Source organism: Pipistrellus hanaki (assembly GCF_964339955.1).
Source record: "Pipistrellus hanaki genome assembly, chromosome: 9".
Classification (NCBI taxonomy): Eukaryota; Metazoa; Chordata; class Mammalia; order Chiroptera; family Vespertilionidae; genus Pipistrellus; species Pipistrellus hanaki.
The window spans coordinates 75,001,152-75,018,948 of NC_140511.1; the positions used below are offsets into that span (position 1 = coordinate 75,001,152).

The 17,797-nt window shown below is 55.3% G+C and overlaps 2 protein-coding genes across 11 annotated transcripts in view; one reads left to right on the forward strand and one right to left on the reverse strand.

The window, feature by feature from the left end:
* The window catches only part of LOC311627872 (uncharacterized protein), a 389,410-nt gene that overhangs the window by 80,839 nt on the left and 290,774 nt on the right, over nt 1-17,797 (forward strand). The window lies entirely within an intron of this gene.
* The window catches only part of PPFIA1 (PTPRF interacting protein alpha 1), a 53,497-nt gene continuing 45,326 nt past the window's right edge, over nt 9,627-17,797 (reverse strand). For 7 of the 10 annotated variants that reach the window (XM_084894529.1, XM_084894533.1, XM_084894531.1 and 4 more), the window contains 5 exons: nt 16,515-16,690; nt 15,678-15,746; nt 14,725-14,881; nt 12,166-12,235; nt 9,627-10,917 (listed from right to left, as the gene is read on the reverse strand). In XM_084894529.1, the coding sequence (XP_084750655.1) occupies nt 12,177-12,235; nt 14,725-14,881; nt 15,678-15,746; nt 16,515-16,690 (461 nt within the window). In that variant the 3' untranslated portion in view covers nt 9,627-10,917; nt 12,166-12,176. The remainder of the gene's footprint in view (nt 10,918-12,165; nt 12,236-14,724; nt 14,882-15,677; nt 15,747-16,514; nt 16,691-17,797) is intronic. The other 3 variants (XM_084894532.1, XM_084894537.1, XM_084894538.1) reach the window with 1 other exon arrangement.

Genomic DNA, 17,797 nt, shown 5'->3' on the forward strand with positions numbered 1-17,797 from the left:
TGCTTCTCAGAGAATCAGCTCCCTGACGGCGGGGCCGGTCCGCTGCGGCCCGAATGCTCAGGCCATGCGGGCGCGGGCGGCGGCGGCAGGTTCATGTCGAGCAGCCGGATTCAGGGAATAAACCCAGGACACCAGGGAAGTTTACATTTCAGACAAACAGCCAGCAATGTGAGCATGGCCCATGCAGTGTTCAGGGCACACTCGTGCTGAATAATTCACCGTTTATCCGAAATTCAAACACCGGCAACTCTGTGAGCAAGCTGGGGGAGTCCCGGGGTTGAGAGGCGTGTGCAGGGAGGTGGGGAGAAGGGCGGGGAGGGAGGGGGAAGGAGGGGAACAGGAGCAGGGGCGGGGGAACAGACCAATGCCAGGCCACCCTCAGATCCCCGGGCTGTGGCAGTGACCTTTAGATCCTGTCCCGGGGCCAGGGCCTGCAGGGACAGCGGAGTGGGCCAGGGGAAGGGGTCAGAGCCCCAGAGACACCCCAGCTCCCACACGCACCCCTGGGGCCCAGCAGAGGCATGAGTCCCAATCAGAGAGGCTGTCCCCACTTCTTGCTGGGGACAACAGCACCCTGAAGAGCGCAGTGGCCCCCCAAGTGCCTCTAGCCACCCTCCCCCACCCGTTCCCTCTGCCTTCCTTCCCCGCTCCCTCCCGCAGCCGTAGATCTCAGGAGACCAGGAGCAGGTGCAGCATAGAGCCCATCCCCAGCTGCGCCCACGCCCGGCCTCCCGGCATCTCATTTGGATTCCGAGGCCGGAGTTCAAGGCAGAGCCGCCCCGTGCGGGAGCAGCTGCCCCAGAGCTGGGGTTCCCGGCCTCGACACCCCCAACCGCGAGCCGCTCCTGCTGAGATGCTGCTGCCAGGGCTCCGGTCGGCTGTAACGGAGAAACAAGCCACTGGTAAGAATGACATAATGTGCCTTGGGGTCAGTAGACGTGACCTTTCAAGTTCCTTGAGCAGATTGGGAACCGGAGAGACGGGGCCGGTCAGCCAGGCGAAATGAAACCGGCTCAGCCTGGTCTGACCCAGCGTGGGGCTCTCCTCTGGCTGAGGCTCTGAGCTCCTGGGGACCCCCAGCAGCCAGGCAGACCCTGGCTCCCTGACTTTACGGAGGACGTGCAGCCACGGCTTCTGCGATGATCCAGGCAGGTGAGGGGTCAGCCTGGCCAAAGCCGCCTCCAGCCAGGAGCCAGCAGGAGCCCCCCCCCCCCCCGCCCTCCTGTCTGAGGGAGGGTGGTGGCAGTGGCCTCTGGCCCAGAGTCACAGGGACAGAAGAGGGTGTTCAGTAAGGGCCCAGGCAGGATGGCATAAGGGACCTGGTGGTGCCCCCTTCCTGGGCCTGTTTCCATGGATGGCCTGGTGGTTAGACCAACCTGAGGGACAGGATACCCAGCTGCAGAGGATGAGGCTAGCACACTCATGTGGGGTTCCTTGGGCTGCACCCCAGCTCCCCCACCCCCCGCCCCCGTGGCAGAGCCACCCAGCCCCGCACTGGGCAGACTCCGGTCCCCTCATGGGCCCAGGGCTTGCTGGGCAGGAGTGGCTGCCCGTCACAGCTGGAGGTGAGACCGAGGAGGTGTGGCTGCAAGGCTTACCAGGGGCACCTGAGGCTGGCTGGAGGGAGTGGGAGGGCGCTGGGTGGGCAGCGAGACACGAAATGCAGGCCTGCCATGGAGGGGTGCAGGTGGGGGCCCACAGGCAGGTGAGCGAGGACCTCGATCAGCCCAAAGGCTAGGCCGGGGGCGGGGGTGACCCCCATTTCTCCGGGACAGTTCGCCGCTGGCAATGCCAACCCTTTCGAACATGTTGACGTGTGTCTCACAGACCCGAGCTCGGTGTTTCCCCTAATGTCCCACCGACCCTGGGGAGTGTGTTTATCGTGGGAGTCGAATCTGCACAGTTATTCATTTTTCTTCCCGTCTCATTGAGCCAAGGGAGCGGTGCCATCACCCAGTGACAAATACAAACTCTGCTCCTCCATTCAGATCACCGGCCTGTGACTGAGGGGAAAAAAATCACAAACATTACACAAGGATCTCGGCAAAGAGGACTTTGTGAATTCTGATGAGCTGACGCACCTCGCGTGGACCCTGCCCAGAACGCCAGGCCCGCCCAGGCCCCCGCACCCCGCAGACGCCCCGGGCGTCCAACACCCAGATCCCATTCTTGAACCTCAGGTACGTGAAAGGAGAGCCGTGGCTGACTTCCCTCGTGTACAACAGCGCTTCCAACATTGCGTTTGTAAAGGGGCTTCACAGTTTACGGAGGGCTAGCTCAGATCCAAGGGGCTGGCACCGAACCAAGGGGTACAGCAGGAATTTGATCCAGATAAATTCATTTTATTCATTTATTTTGTTTTTCCATTGATTTTTTTTTTTTTTAGAGAATGGACGGGACGGGGAGAGACACACAGAGAGAAACACTGATTGGTTGCCTCCAACACATGCCCTGACCAGGGCCAGGGATCGAGCCTGCCACCCAGATACGTGCCCTTGACTGGAATCGAACCTGGGACCCTCAGTCTGCAGGCCGATGCTCTATCCACTGAGCCAAACCGGCTTCGGCCAGATGAATATATTTTAAACCTCACGCAGGGCACGCACAGCATAGGACACAGGCACGGCGCAGACACGCACACACACGGCATAGGATCCACCACCTCCAGGGCGGTCCCGCCTGTGTGGAGGCCTCATCCTCTGCTGTTCTGACCGGTCAGTTGGGGCTGATTGGGAACCCCGTGAGCGAGATGAGGGCTTGCTCTGCGCCGTTCGCTCTGCGCCAGCCTGCCTTCCGGCCCTCTGCTCCGGGGAGAGCTCGCGTTTGCACAGAAGCCCAGCGTGTCACCGCCCCGTGCACACTGGGGTGCTCGTCCTTCCTGCTTTTCCCCAGCAGAGCCTGGAGACGGGGTGCACTGGGGGAAGGAGAGGGGACCCGGGTGGTGGGAAGCATCAGCTAGGCGGAAGGCGGGAACGGGACTGATGAGGAGTGGCTGGGGACCCTGGGCGGTGAGCAGCAGGCAGGGCAGGACCTCAGTCAGACTCAGCCCCTGGGGGAAGCACACCGGCCCTCAGGATGTCACAGGCAGGAGCGGGCCAGGCGTCAGGACGTGCGGGCGGGGAGTCAGCCAGGGAGACCAGGGGGAAGGGCGGAGATGGGGAAGGAGGGAGGGGTTCGTGGGCCTCGGGGAGACTTGCCCCAGGGGCAGCAGTCCTAAAGCCCCCGCCTTGTCAGCACCTGATTCCCCACCTGAGGGGCCCTTCAGCCAGTGCCCCGTCAGCTCCCGTGGTCACCACCAGGCCCCGGCCACCCCGCAGGCCCACAGCCCGGCCCCCGAGGAGGAACAAAGGCAGCAGAGACAGCAGCCGGGGCGCTGAGCCCGTCCCCGTGCTGCGGTCAGTCTCCCCGGAGTCAGGCCAGATGGAGCAGGTGGGGCCTCGGGGACCCGGGCTTTGTGTCCCGGGCCCAGGGACAGTCACAAGCCATCCATCAAACTGCGGGCCCGCATTTGAATTCTAATGGGAAGGGTGGGAGGCCGGCTGCCCTGCAGGACGAGAGCTGTCCCACCAGGGGGCACCCAGACCTGGGGACACTCAGGGCTCGTGCTTCTGGTGTTCCCCAGGGACCCACTCGAATCGCGCCACCTGCCCCAGGAGGACGGCAGCCTGGCCGGCTCAGAGCCGAGCGCCGTGCCACGGGGCCTGCTGGTGTGGCAAGGGCGTGGACGTTTACGCCGAAGGATCACCCACCTGATCGCCAGCCAGAAATCCCTAACTCCGATCAGGTGCCCTCCTGCCGGGCCCGTCCCGGATGGGAGTCAGGGGTGAGGGGGACCACTGAAAAGTCCCAGCCGAGTCCTAGCTTTCTGCCCATCGGAGATGGGGGTGGCTGTGCCCTGGGGACACCCACCTGGACGTTAGTGACTCTGCAGTGCACGGCCCTCCCCTCAGCATTTCACGCCAAGGAGAGAGGCCTCAGAGGGAACCAGCCCTGCGACACCTGGACCTCTGACTCTGGCCTCCAGGACGGGACAGTGTCTGTCATTGCAGCTGCTGGGCTGTGGTGCTTCGTTACAGCAGCCTTGGCAATCGAATACGAATACAGGGAAGCCTCATACGCAAAGTGTCCTCTCTGGAGTTCAACTGACCAGGAGTTTGATCACTTGCCATAATGTGCGCTGACCACTAGGAGGCAGAGCAGAACGAAGGAAGGCCCTGGCCACCAGCTGGCAGCTGCTGGGGAGGGGGACGGACCCTCCCCATGCATGAGTTCTGTGCACTGGACCTCTAGGTGACAATCAGTGTACAGGGGATAGAGCTCCATGAGGGGTGATGACAAGGTCCTGGAGACAGGGTGGTGGGACAGCTGCACACAATGTGAAGGTGCTGACGCCATCCAGCTGTGCCCCTAAGATCGGTTGGGATGGTAACTCTGTGTTCTGTACCTTTTACCCCCGATAAAGAAAATCAATATACAGGAATCAGTTGTTTGCATGTCAGCAGCCAAGCCAATGGAAATAGAATTTGGAAACTGATTCCAAAGGTGTCAGAAAAGTCAGATAATTCGGCAGGAGAGGGGTGAGGGCACCGTGGGGAAAACGATGGCAGTGGAGGAAATGTGAAGATGGTCACTAACGCCCAACTGGCGAGAGCGTCGTCTGACGCCAAAAGGTTGTGGGTTCCATCCCCAGTCGGGGTGGGTATGGGAGGCAGCCAATTGATTCCTCTCTCTCTCTCTCTCTCTCTCTCTCTCTCTCTCTCTCTCTCTCTCTCTCTCTCTTTCCAAAAATCAATAAAAACACATCCTCAGGTGAAGAGAGAGAGATCATCACGGAGTGGCAGAGCCTGTTTATAGATCAGGCAGTGTTGGAGGGTGTCAGCTCTCCCGGGTTGGCTGGGGGTGACTGAGGCAGATTTTAATGGGATGCATCTGCATTTAACAAACACACAGGAGCGCGGCTGCGGTCTCCAGCTGCACGCCGTTGAGGGCGGTCCTGCGTCCTGATTCACGGAGCAGCTCCACCTGCTCGCCGTCCCGTCCGTGTGAGTGGCGTCCGCGGGCGCCGAGGGGAGCGGCTGCTGTACCCGCGCCGCAGCCTGGACAGCTCGGGGCTCACCGGGCAGACGCGAGGACGCACGCTGCTCCCACAGGTACGCGGATGACAGGATTCCAAACCACAAGCCCGCGGAGCGCCGGGCGGGGGCGCGGCCGACGGGGCCTTTTCAGAGTCGCCTGTTGTGTGGGGTTTGCGTCACTAAGTGACCTGGGAAACCGCTGTTGGCCTCCCCTCCTGTGTGATGCTGCCCTGCGGCGGTCCCTTCACATTCACCGGACGTGTGTGTGTGTGTGTGTGTGTGTGTGTGTGTGTGTGCGCGTGTGAGTGTGAGGCTGGGACGGACGGTGTGGTGGAGTGTGGGTGCGGGGGCTGCAGTGGGGGGGCGGGGGTGCGTGCCGGGCTCTGCTCCCGGGCGAGGGACAGCCCTCCGCCTGGCTCAGGCCTACAGAGGGGCGTCGGGAGGTGCTCGGTGACGGACAGAGGCTGCTCTGCGGGTTCCCGGTGTCGCTGGCGGGCTTACGGCCACCTTGCATGCTTTCCTGGTCTTGTTCCGGTTTTCTGCCTCTCCTGGGTCCTGTTAGAAAGCCAGTGCCCCGAGGGCAGGGGTTCCTGCCTGTCTGTCCCTCCGTCCCCAGCTGAAATGCCAGCACTTACATCCGAGCCTGGCTCACAGGAAGTGTCCCAACATACCCGGGGGTGAATAAGCCCGTTTATCTCGCATGCCTTAAATTACCAGTTTCATCGAGACGCTCAACCTTACAGGTGTCAGTGCCACACCAGGCCCTCTAACTTTTAAAGCCCCTAGCCTCTGCCATCCTTTTCCCTGTGTCGTCTTCATTTATCACAATCGCATTCGTTTCTTTTTGAAAAGCTGGCTTTGGGCTTGATTGAGCAGCTCCGTGCTTTGATTCCCTGCAGCTGGGCGCCGCCCGTGCCTGCTGGTTTGCGTTCGCCCTCCCTCTTTCCCTTAAAGAAGCCTGGCGGCTGTGCTGCGAGGACTCTGCAGCCCGTGGTCTGAGATGCCGTTTCCTCTGTCGCCAGAAAGTTTAGGAGTTTAAAGTGTCCAGGGAACCGACAGAACACGTTGTTGCCCTGAACTGGGCGTGGCTGTTGAGATGGTGTACACACATGTGTGCACCTGTGTGCATGCCTGAGAACACATGTATGAGTGTGTGCACCTGTGTGCATATATTGGAGTGTACGTACATGTGAGTGCACACATGTGGTGTGTGTACAGACACAGGTATGTGGTGTGGGTGTGCAGCTATGATTGTGTGGTGTATCTGTGGGTACGTGTGTGCAGGTGTTGTGGGTGTGTGTGTGTGTGTGTCCCCACACGTGTACATGTGGGTTTTGTGTATCTCAAACCTAGCCGAGGAGGGACTTCTTTCATTTCCAAGGAGAGTTGGAAGCCTGGTGGGTGCCGCCTAGGAGGGGGTGACGGGCGTCCCACTCCAGGGGCATAAGGGAATCCAGACAGAGTACACGTGTCCGTGGCCCCTCACACCACACGCTGACCCCAAACTGCCGGAGGTAACCATCCTCTGACGACCGGCTGCTCTGCACCCCCAGCCTGGAGACACTGATTCCAGTTATCGACAGAAAAATGCCTCCCCACGCGTACGCTCAGATTTGAAGGGTATAGGAGTCCTAAACTATCATCGTGACCGAGACGAACAAAGAAAACTCAGACACTACAGCGAGAGGCTGGGGCGTGGGGCTCAGGGACAAAAGACGTCCCGGGGTTGCAGGGTTGGCCTCTTTGCTCCTGCTGCATCCCGGATGCTGAGCCGGGGACCCTGATGAGCCCTGAGGAACAGCTTGGGATGTGCAGTATAGTTTCATGCTCTCGGGAATAGTGTGTGAGTTTGCACAGATGCACACATGCTCAGCAGAGGAAGCAGCTTCTTGTTGGTGGCTGAGCAGCGGGTAACGGGCCGTCTTCCAGGTGGCGCCCTCTGCTGGCCCAGAGCCTCAGCGGGCCGAGTGGCCACGGTCACTGAGGGAGTCTCGGTGCTGGGGCTGTTCTGGCCGTGGGACAACTTGCTGCCTGGGACACACTGTGAACTTGGGCTGAAGCACTGACAAGGAGGTGGCAGGAGAACCAGGGCAGGACAGGACAAGGACGGGTGCAGGACTGAGCCAGCATCTGTGGGCAGGCTTGGGAGAGAAACCCGGGCACAGAGCACAGAGCTACCATAGCAAGTGGGGAGAGACACGTGGGCACAAACTCTGGAGAGAGAACCCTGGGAGGGAGATAGAGAAACAGACGGAGGCAGAGACACAGAGAGGAAGACACACAGACACAGGGACAGATAGAGGGACAGAGACAAACACAGTGAGAAGGACAGAGACACACACAGGGAAACTGAGAGACGGGTACAGATAGAGACTGACAGTGGAGATGGCCTAGAGAGAACCTTCCAGAGCTGGACAGTGACACTGAAGAGCGGATGAAGGGATGGGAGTAGGGGAACCCTGACTGCCCCAGTAACTTACCCAACTGGAGTGGGGCTGGTCCCCAGTGTCCAGTGTTCGAATTGGGCTCTCAGGGTGAGACCAGGAGCCGGGAGGCCGGGTTTGTGACTCGCTCTCCACCCCTCCTTCCTTTCTTTTTATCACCATTTCTCGAGGGAGGGTGAGGTGGAATTAAAACGTGCTTGGAATGGAGTGGGTCCTGTCGATGGGGACGAAAGTACCTACAACAGGCAGGAGTTCAGAGCAGAAGCAGCTGGGTTCGGGTTAGGGTTGGGCTCTGCGCCTGCCCTTCGGGATTGGCTCTGCTGTCTGTGACCAGGCCAGGCCCTCAGGAACAGGCTGGGCTCTTAGGACAAGGTTGTCCCTTTGGGCTAGGCCAGGTGTCGGCAACCTGCGGCTCTTTTTGTTAAGTGAAAAAATCCTTTTTCTGCACGATCCGGTATATAGCATTAAGGTAAGAAACAATATATGCAGTGTTATATTTGTTTTAAATGTCACAATGGTTTTGCGGCTCCCAGGTGTTTTTTTTCCTTCGGAAACAGGTCCAAGTGGCACTTTATGTCTTAAAGGTTGCCGACCCCTGGCTAGGCTGTCTTGGGGAGGAGGCTTGGCCCTTGGGTAGGAGGCTCGGATCTTCAGTGCTAGGTTGGCTCTGTGGGACTTGGCCAGCTTTTCCTAGTGTGGTTCTTCTCTCCGAGGCTCCGAGGCTAGGCTAGACTCGAGGTAAGCATCAGTCTTTTTGTTTTTTGGTTAATCCTCACCTGAGGATGTTTTTCCATTGACCTTTTAGAGAGTGGAAGAGAGAGAAAGACAGAAACCTCGATGAGAGGAACACATTGATTGGTTGCCTCTTGCACGAGCCCCAACCAGGAGGCAGCCTGCAACCAAGGTACTTGCCCTTGGCTGGAATCGAACCTGGTCCGACGCTCTATCCACTGAGCCAAACTGGTCAGGGCTAGATCAGTCTTTAATGATGTCATGCTGTACACGGATCCAGCACAGGCTTTGTCCTTGGGTTGGCAGTGACAACCTACCGTGAGTCTGAATGGTCTGAGCATCAGACTGGTCTGCAGGGAACATTCATTCCAAATCCCCACCTCCCCCCATTACTTCTGACTTCCATCATGAGCCTGCCCGGAGAGCAGCAGCTGCCGTGGACTGGTTTTTCTGTGTACACCAACTTTACACGACATAAGAGTTTCAAACCTTAGTCCAGAGTGCTAACCATTACATCATGGAACCAACTTCAAACCTTCCATAGTGCTCCTGTAACCAGGAGCAAAAACCCTTTCGTCAGAAGGGATTATTTCTAAGGCCGTGCAACATTCAAAAGCAGCGGCCGCCAACCTGTCAGACCTCGCGACCACCAGTGGGCTGCAGACCACCAGTTGGCGACCGGTGTTCAAAAGGATCAGATCCCTTTGAGAGAGTCCGAGTCCATGAACATCAGATTGACTGGGTCGTGGGGAAGCCCTGGCCTCCGCAGGACTGCCTTCCAGGAAAGGACCCTTAAGTGAGCACAGCTGGCCTTAGAGCTGAGCTGGAGGTTGAGAGGGCCATTGACTGTCGAGGGAGATGCACCTGTGCAAACTGCTCCCACAGGCTGGCTCCCCGGGGCCTGCTGGAGGAGCCGAGCTTGCTCAGGGGCTGCGCCGGGCACTTCAGGGCTCTTGGTAGTGAGGCTGGGCTCTTTAGGGTCAGCGTGGCTTTTGGGGGCTCCGCTCGGCCCTTGTGGGCCTGGCTCAGCTCAGCCCCAGGAGGATGGAGCCTGTCTCTCTCCTCCAATAAGGAATCAATGAGGGAAAAACATTCCTTAACGGAGCACAGGCTCTGTGGCCCAGGCTCCAGCTGGTCGGGCGGGGCTTTGTTCGGGGCTGGGCCCGTGGACTGTTGGCATGAGTCCACATGTCCACTCTGCTTCAGTCCCTTGAGCCCTGATCCTCCCAGCACTGGTTCCCCTGCGGATGGGTGAGGTCATCTCGGCCTCCAGCTAAGGGCAGGGGCCGCCAGGCCCTCCTGCGGATGGCCCCTGCGCCTCCCCACCGGCTTCCGTCATGGTTTCCACAGGAGGACAAGGCCCAGAGCTGAGGTGCACAGGGCAGGCCACCCACGCCCACTGGCAGTGGGAAATGCTTTATTGAAAGAAAGCAATAAATAACACTGTGATAAAAAGAGTTCCAAAGTGGACTGTACATACTGTGTTACACAATCGGGAAGTTCACAAAGGGTCACTAGAAAAACAGAAGGGCGACAGCCAACTGTCCAAGTCGCTCGGAGCGGAAAGCGAATGTCGGGACACGCCATCTTCTGTCTCCGCAGCGGCTGCAGAATAAATAATGCACCGTGATCCGCACGCAGCCCCTGCTGGCTGTGCCACTGACATTAAAAAAGGGCCCCTGGCCTCTCGGATCGTCCAAAATGGCTACATCATCAACCCCAGAAATGCACGACTGGGTCCTTCCTTTAAACAAGTTTACAAACGAATGTAAAACATGTTCTAAGTAAGAAAAATAAGGCCTTTATTAGTTGCGCAGCATTATTCTCAGGAGCCCGTGTGTCATCTCTGCACCCGAGTCTCTGCGATGTGCATGTGGCCGCCATGATTGGTCCTCGTGTAGGGGAGGGGTGCCGGGTGTTTCCTTGTCCAGCAGAGAGCTGTCCCCAGCTCCCGGCTCTGGCTGTCACTGAAGACGTTCTCCAGTCCGCAGAGACGAGGCTGCAAAGCACTGAGCCGGGCCCAGAGTTCGTAGTGTCTGATTCGTCCTTTCACAGTCCAATGTCTCACTCAGGTATATCCACGCTGCAGAGGAAAGCGTTTCTTGCTAGGAAAGGTATAGCAAGGTCAGTCACTAAACTCCCAGCAGAAACTGCTGGAATGTCTGCCCGGTTCACAGGATTGTTGTGCAGCTCGGAGAGGCCACCGCACGGTGTCAGGCCGGCTTCACAGACCCATGAGAGCCTTCTCTCTGCTGTGGCTTATTATCAAAAATTAAACGTGATAATTACAGTAAATGCATAATTTACAAAAGCCCTACCTCTGTTCACAGGATTTACACATACAAGCATTACAGTACATTCGTTGAAGAGACTAAAATTAGACAGGGACATGACTTGGTCTGATAGGACATTTATAGCCCAAATACACATGAAAAAGTAAGTATAACTGTATAAATGAAGGCATAAGTTTACATAAATATAAGAAACATTAGATTCTAAAATATCTTCTTTACGGTATTTGTGAAATTTTCACTGATTAAAAACTCTGTAATAAAATATCTCAGGTCCATATAACAAGTATTGACAGACTGAAGGTTCCATTGAGTTCGAAAAGGCCGCCTGCAGGGCTCACAGCTGCAGTCACCGGTAGAAGTAGTGTGGGTAAACTGCAAACGAAACAGAAAGGCCAGCCGTGAGACCATCCACGCCCCCCCAGGCTCCGCTCTCCCACTGCCTGCATTCCAGCTGTCCAAGAATTGGGATAAACACCAAGGACTGCGTATATCAATGAGACAATTTTTTGACTGACATCATTTTGGCATATGTCTAAAAGTTGCAGATTTTAAAAAATGATGACAAACCCTGATCAGTGTAGCTCAATTGAACGGCGTCCTGTGCACCAAAAGGTCACCGATTCGATTCCCGGTCAAGGCACAGGATCCAATTTCAAGCTCAATCTCCAGGAGGGGGCATGCATGCAGGAGGCAGCCAACTGATGTTTCTCACATAGCTCTCTCTCTCTCTCTCTAAAATAGATAAAAGCAGCCTGGCCAGTGTTGCTCAGTGGTTGGACATTGACCTATGAACCAGGAGGCCATGGTTGATTCCTGGTCAGGGCACATGCCCAGGTTGAGGCTCAATCCCCATTGGGGGGAGTGCAGGAGGCAGCCAATCAATGATTCTCTCTCATCATTGATGTTTCTATCTCTCCCTCTTCCTTCCTCTCTGAAATCAATAAAAATACATTTAAAAATAAAATCAATAAGAGCATATTTAAAAAAAAAAGTGATGAAACCAATCAAATAACCTGGCTGAGAGATGAGAACAGAGCCCCTCCAATCAGCCCTCAGAGTGGTGACAGGGCTGGCTCCCCCCCCCTGCACCCCCCCCCCATGCAAGGACATGTCCCCCTGATCCTGGTGATGACCATGCAGTCCTGTTTTTAAAACCAGTCTCTAAACTGAAAGGCTATAACAAGTGTCACAGCACGGTACAGAGTCATCAAACAGTTCTTTAGGGCTTGTCACCAGGAACGTGTATGACAGCCAGCTAGCACCAAGACCTGGGGCCACACCGGCACACATCACAGTGTGCCGGGACCGGTGCCTGGCACTCTGAGCCACCGCCAGCTAAGAGCCGGGTTCCTGTTTTCTGCTGTTCTCAACCCCACCCCGAAAAGGCCGTTAGCAGACGCTTAAAATAAGCCAGCATCCTTAGGTTTAGAGACGGCGGGAGGACACTCTGCTCTCTTAAGGAAGGAACATTCTGGCTCCCGTGGCCAACTGCAAGCACGCAGCTCCAAAGCCACCGCCGCGCGGAGGCCGCACTCTCTGGTTCAAGGGCCTGAAGAAACCGAAACGGGCTCTCCAGGCCCAGCCGCCGCAGCGCCGGCTGCAGGATGCCGCTCTACTCACCACAGGGGGCGTCAGCAGGAGTAAGTCCTGACTGTGGCGGAATCCAGCCTCGGCGCTCCTGACACACTGCCTGCGCGACGCCCCGGGAAGAAGCATGCAAACACAGCGTGCAGTTAGTGAGGGCATCACACGACGGCACTGGCGCACACACCTGCACACCTGCTACTGCGACTGTGAGGGTTCCCAGGGAGCCTCCGGGGGGGACCTGATGGGCCAGGGAACCTAAGTGTCACCAACTGCGGTGCCCTAAGTGTCTCTCTGTCTCCTGAGCAGCCCTGCAATCGCCGCAAGTTAACCCCAGGCAGCACCGAAGCATCAGTGACACAGGCAACTCCACCGTGTGCTTGATGTGATGTGACTCCTTAAAACAGAGCAGCTGGGCTTTCCTTTCCACCCTAACCGCTGCATCCGTCAGCAGGTGGGGGAAGCCCAGCAGTGACTGAGCTGTTGCCAGTCCGCTGAGGGGGAGGCAGCGTCCCATGCACACCTCTCAGCCCTGCCTGCTCTCCCCGGAGGCCTCTCGGGCAGCCTACGGGCCCAGGGTGTGGTTTCGGGGTGCCATGGACAAGGACTTAGCTGAGGGACTGTAGCTGTGGCAGTTTCTGTGGGAAACAGTGCACACGGACTTTCTGGTTAAGAAACATACTGCACAGCCCGATAGGTAAGCCCTGATTCCTCCTTGCAAATCTAAGAAATTTTCAAAAGTATGTAAGCGGATGTTCGAGGTTCCCAATTACACATTTTTGGTTTTCCGCCAGGAACACATGTTAGTAACATTCTGCTAAGGTTCCAGGAAGGATGCTAGGGCAGCTGGTACTGCTGCAGAGAAGGGACAAGCTTATAGACCCTTCCAATCCCAAGTGCCAGGAGACCTGCTGCAATTTATCTCACACTGCCTTATCTCAACAGCATAAAGCAGCCCTTTAATCAGGGCCCTGCTTTAGTTATCACACAGGGTAGAAAGTTGGCTTCCACATAACATACTCCCTATACCTTTTTCTAGAAATAGTTTAGATTCATCTAAATTCTAATCTCAATATTGCTGTTAACATGTATAAGGAAAAGGTGAATTGGAACACAGAAAATGGGAAAGAAGCTCTGTGGAAAGGAAGGAAGCACTCGACTGTTTAATAAGTCAAAGGCCAAATTAAAATTTATGAAAATTATCTGCATGCTCCTTTAAAGGAAAATGTGACTTCTTAAAAAGCTGCTGGCGCCCCTGATCAGCGTATTACTGAGAGAGAGTGGCTTTCTAGGACATGCGGCCCTGCGGCCTGGCCGCGGCGCGGGTGGTGGGAGCGTCATTCCATACACCGAGAGGTGATGGGCTTGATCCCTGGTCGGGCCCGTCTGGAAGGCACCAGATTGAAACATCTATGTTTCTCTCTCCCTATTGCTTTCCTCTCTCTCATAAATAACGAAAATGTTGCCCTACAAGCCATCCTCCTTAGCAAAGGCCTTATTTATATAAATGCACTTTTCTCTGATTTTCACATAGGCAAGTGAAACACAACTTCTAAACCCACTCTTGGGAAGGGCTAGTACCATCAAAAATAGCAAAAACCACATCGGTGCCATTTTTAACTTTCCTAGGGCGCCCCTCCACTTCAGAAATGAGGATGGAACCAAAACTGGTTTGGCTCAGTGGATGGAGCGTTGGCCTGTGGACTGAAAGGTCCCAGGTTCGACTCCGGTCAAGGGCTTGTACCTTGGTTACGGGCACATCCTGGGGGGGGGGGGGGGGTTGTCCAAGAGGCAGCTGACCGATGTTTCTCTCTCATTGATGTTTCTAACTATCCCTCTCCCTTCCTCTCTGTAAAATATCAACAAAATATATTAAAAAAAGAAAAAGAAATGAGGATGGAGCCATCTGTCACAGGAACATGAATACTATGACTTGTGGCCGGCCACACGTTTTCTGACAGTTTTATGGGGATCCCTCCTCTGGCCATCGCATCAGATGGGAAAGCAGGCACAGTGCCTGCCGTGGAGCGGGCAGAGCTCAGTGGCTGCAGGGCAGTCACAGGCCTGAGTTGTGACCACGACAGCAGGGGCAGCGCTGTCAGCAGGACGGGCTGCCGTCCAGGGATGCCTCCCCAGGCCCGCGTGGTCTCCATGCCGCTGTGACAGGAAGTGGCGTGGGCAGGTCCCAGCAGGGACAGGGAGGCACAGAAAGGGAGCCCGCCCAGGGTGTGGACTGCTGTGAGGTGGACGGCCGTTGTCCAGTGTGGAGAGAGGTCCTGGGAGTCAGTGCTGCGGGCAGAGAGCACCCCGCTGCGGCTGCGGTGAGTTCTAGTGCTGCCTATCACCGAGTCTTTACACGCACGATATCCACATGGAGGACATGCAGTGCTTAGCACCATTCACTGGAAGAATATGAATATTCAACCAGACATGAACATAAGTAAAAGTTTTCTATTGTTAAACTTTTATAAATAGCTGTTAGGACTAATTTTAAAACATTTAAGCCGGGGCATGCAGCAGTACTGAAATGCCTCGTAACGTTAACAAGCCGTGCTCCGTTACTACCCACGCTGCGGCCAACGAGCGCCCACGTACCGTCCAGCTGCATCTTCTTCGGGGGCACGGAGGGCGAGGAGGTGACGCGGAAGTTTGCAGGGAGAGTCTCTGCTGACCCAGCAGCTAAGCCACGAACGTCCTTTGGTCTAAATTTTTTTCTCCAAGAAGGGGCTCTCCTAAAGGTCTTATCATCGTCCTGGGACAGGAAAGGGCAGAAAACAAAATGACTGTAACATAAAGGACAAGAGAACACAGTGGTCTTCAGCCCTCTGAGATGGTGGCTGGACTCGCTGCCGCACTCTCACTCACACGCACCCACACCCGGTCTTAATGACCACGTGCCCCGGGGACCGAGCTGGGAACCTCTGACTGAGAGGCGGGTGGTGGCACTCACACTGGGGCCCTTCCTGGGCAGAAACCAGCCCTGTCCCGTCCTCCCCTCCCTCTACCACCATGTGTCACTTGTCTTGCAAAAATCACTTTCTAACTATAAGAGAATATATATTCTCTTATAGTTAGAGAATATAAGAGAATATAGTAAGAGAATATATCTTCGTCTTAAAAATAGCCGCCAAGCTGAAGGATTCTGCCTTTTGCTGGGGTAGAACCAGCAAGTGCTTCAACCTCAGGTTTCCTCAGACCCGAAGAAGAGAGTGATGACAGTGTGGAACTCAATGAGCCATGGTTTTGTATAAGAAGAAATTAACATTTTTATGTTTAATGTATTTCTGAAAGTCTCCCAAATGTTCCCAAAACACAACTTATAGTCTCCATTCCTAGGCTACCCCCAATGTTTTATGAACATTTCTGGGGATTATCAAAAGTTAAATAACAAAAAACAAAAACCTATCTTACTGAAAATGTTAGTTTCTTAATAGCTCATTGGTTCCTAAAGTTCTAAGAACAAAGCTTAACTTAAACAAACGGCCACACCTAGAAGAGACACCAGCTTAACCCGGACAAGTCTGACGCGGTCATCAGCTGAGACTCACCTCACCGAACCGCCTGTCCGTGCCCGCCACCAAGAGGTTGTTGAACTCTCGCTCCAGGACAGCGCGAGCCTGAAAGGATAAAACACCGGCTTAAGGCTCACTGGGGAGGGAGGGGTCAGCACAGCACAGCTGTCTTACAACCAAGACTTTAAAAAACCTTCGAAGGGAGGGAAGGGGGATAAAGGGAGACATCTGTTATATTTCAACAATAAAGATAAATAAAAACAAACAAAATAAAACCTTTGGAAAAAACTCTGAGTACCTGGAACAATGACAGTGACCAGATCAGGGTTTTACTGCGGGGTTCCCCATGGGCTTCTAGAAACTGGAGTGGGGGGGTGCTGTGTGGGGGGTGCGGCCAGGGGAGCGGCCTGCGGGTGGGGGCGGAGCACTGGCAAAGCACACGCCCCCCCCCCCCCCCCCCCCCCCCCCCCCCCCCCCGAGAGGAACAGACTGTCCTGGCTCTCCAATGAGCCCGCAGGTCAGAAAGGATCAGACAGGCGGTAGCGCCCAGGAACGAATGCCCTCCGCCCGGCACGTGGAAGGAATGGAAGGATTTCTCTTCCACGTGAGGTTGGATACAGATGCGACTTCCGTGAGCATATGGACCTGAATGAAAACTTCCCATTATCTTATTGTCATGCAACAGGAAACGGAAAGAGGACAAAAAATAATGAAGAGCCAGGCCTTGCTGGTCTGAACTGTCACATCCGGGTTAGGCAGGGAGAGATTACACGCTGCTGGAGGGTTCAAGCTTTGTCTCCATTTAGGTAACTCGCTGAAGGTCCTGGCCAGGAGAGCGAGGGGACACGGGCTGAGTGAGGCCGGCGGCGTTACCTGGGTGTTCTGCGTGGGGATCTGCAGGAGGAGGGCCAGCACGTTGAAATCGAAGGTTTCGTCTAAGGCCATGAGTGCCCCGTGCACCCCGCTCTCCAGGAGGTTGTTTGCGTATTCCTTCAGACCAATAGACAGGATCCAGCGAATTACGCGATCGTTGCTCCAAACGAGCACATCTGCAGGGAACAACACGAAGCAAGTGACTTCAGAGGCTGTCTCCATCCTGTGTCCCCCAGACCAGGGCCAGGGCTCCTGCAGGGGTCCTGACCCTTCAGTGCCTGCCTCAGCCCACACTCCTCGGGCCAGGAAACAGAGTGTACACAGCCACTCACTGACCAGGGATGGGAAGCCAGAAGGACAGACAGGAATCCGAGTGCTCACCAGGTGCCAACACGACTCACACACAGACTGCAGAATACTTGAAACACGTTCCTCCCATCACAGGAGTTGGCACCAACATGCAAGCCTGCTCACTCAACACAAACTTCCTGCTTATGATCTTGAAGCCATTTTTCTTGTCTCACTTTTAAAAGAGAAAGGTAAAGGAATTCTCCAGAATACTAGGAATTAGGGAAGGGGGGAGGGGTGGGGGAGAGGGGCAGAAGATCTTACATTATGCAAAGCAATAAATTATTAAATTTGCTCTAAAAATACCTCTCTCAAATACATAGGTGATCATCAACTGCTTTCAAAGACAGCTTTTGTCAATTGTAAAAATTAGTAAAATGACTAGAGAAAACAAACGAGACAGATTTACACATTTAATTTCTAAAGGACACACACACACACACACACACACACACACACACACAGTGTGAGTGTGGGCTTACAGTTGTTCTCATGAGTCACATCAACTCAAACACAACTAGGCTGTCCTTCCAATGGGCCATCACCCCAAACGCAAGTTCATCTTCCATTTCTTAGAGCTGGGCACAGCAGCATTTAGAGGGCGGTGGGAAGGATTAAATAAACCCACAAAGATAAGCATTTTGGTCTCCCAATCCAACATCTGCATCTTCTCACACTTCCCCATCTGTTTTTATTTTTTAAAATATTGTTTTTATTGATTTCAGAGAGGAAGGGAGAGGGAGAGATTGAAACATCAATGATGGGAAAGAATCATTGATCAGCTGCCTCCTCCATGCCCCGCACAGGGATTTGAGCCCGCAACTCAGGCATGTGCCCTGACTGCAATCGAACGCTACCTCCTGCCGTGCCCGCCTGCTTCCCATCAGGAACGCCTCTGCCTGCCTCTCCATAGGAAGCTCCACTGCAGCCCCCAG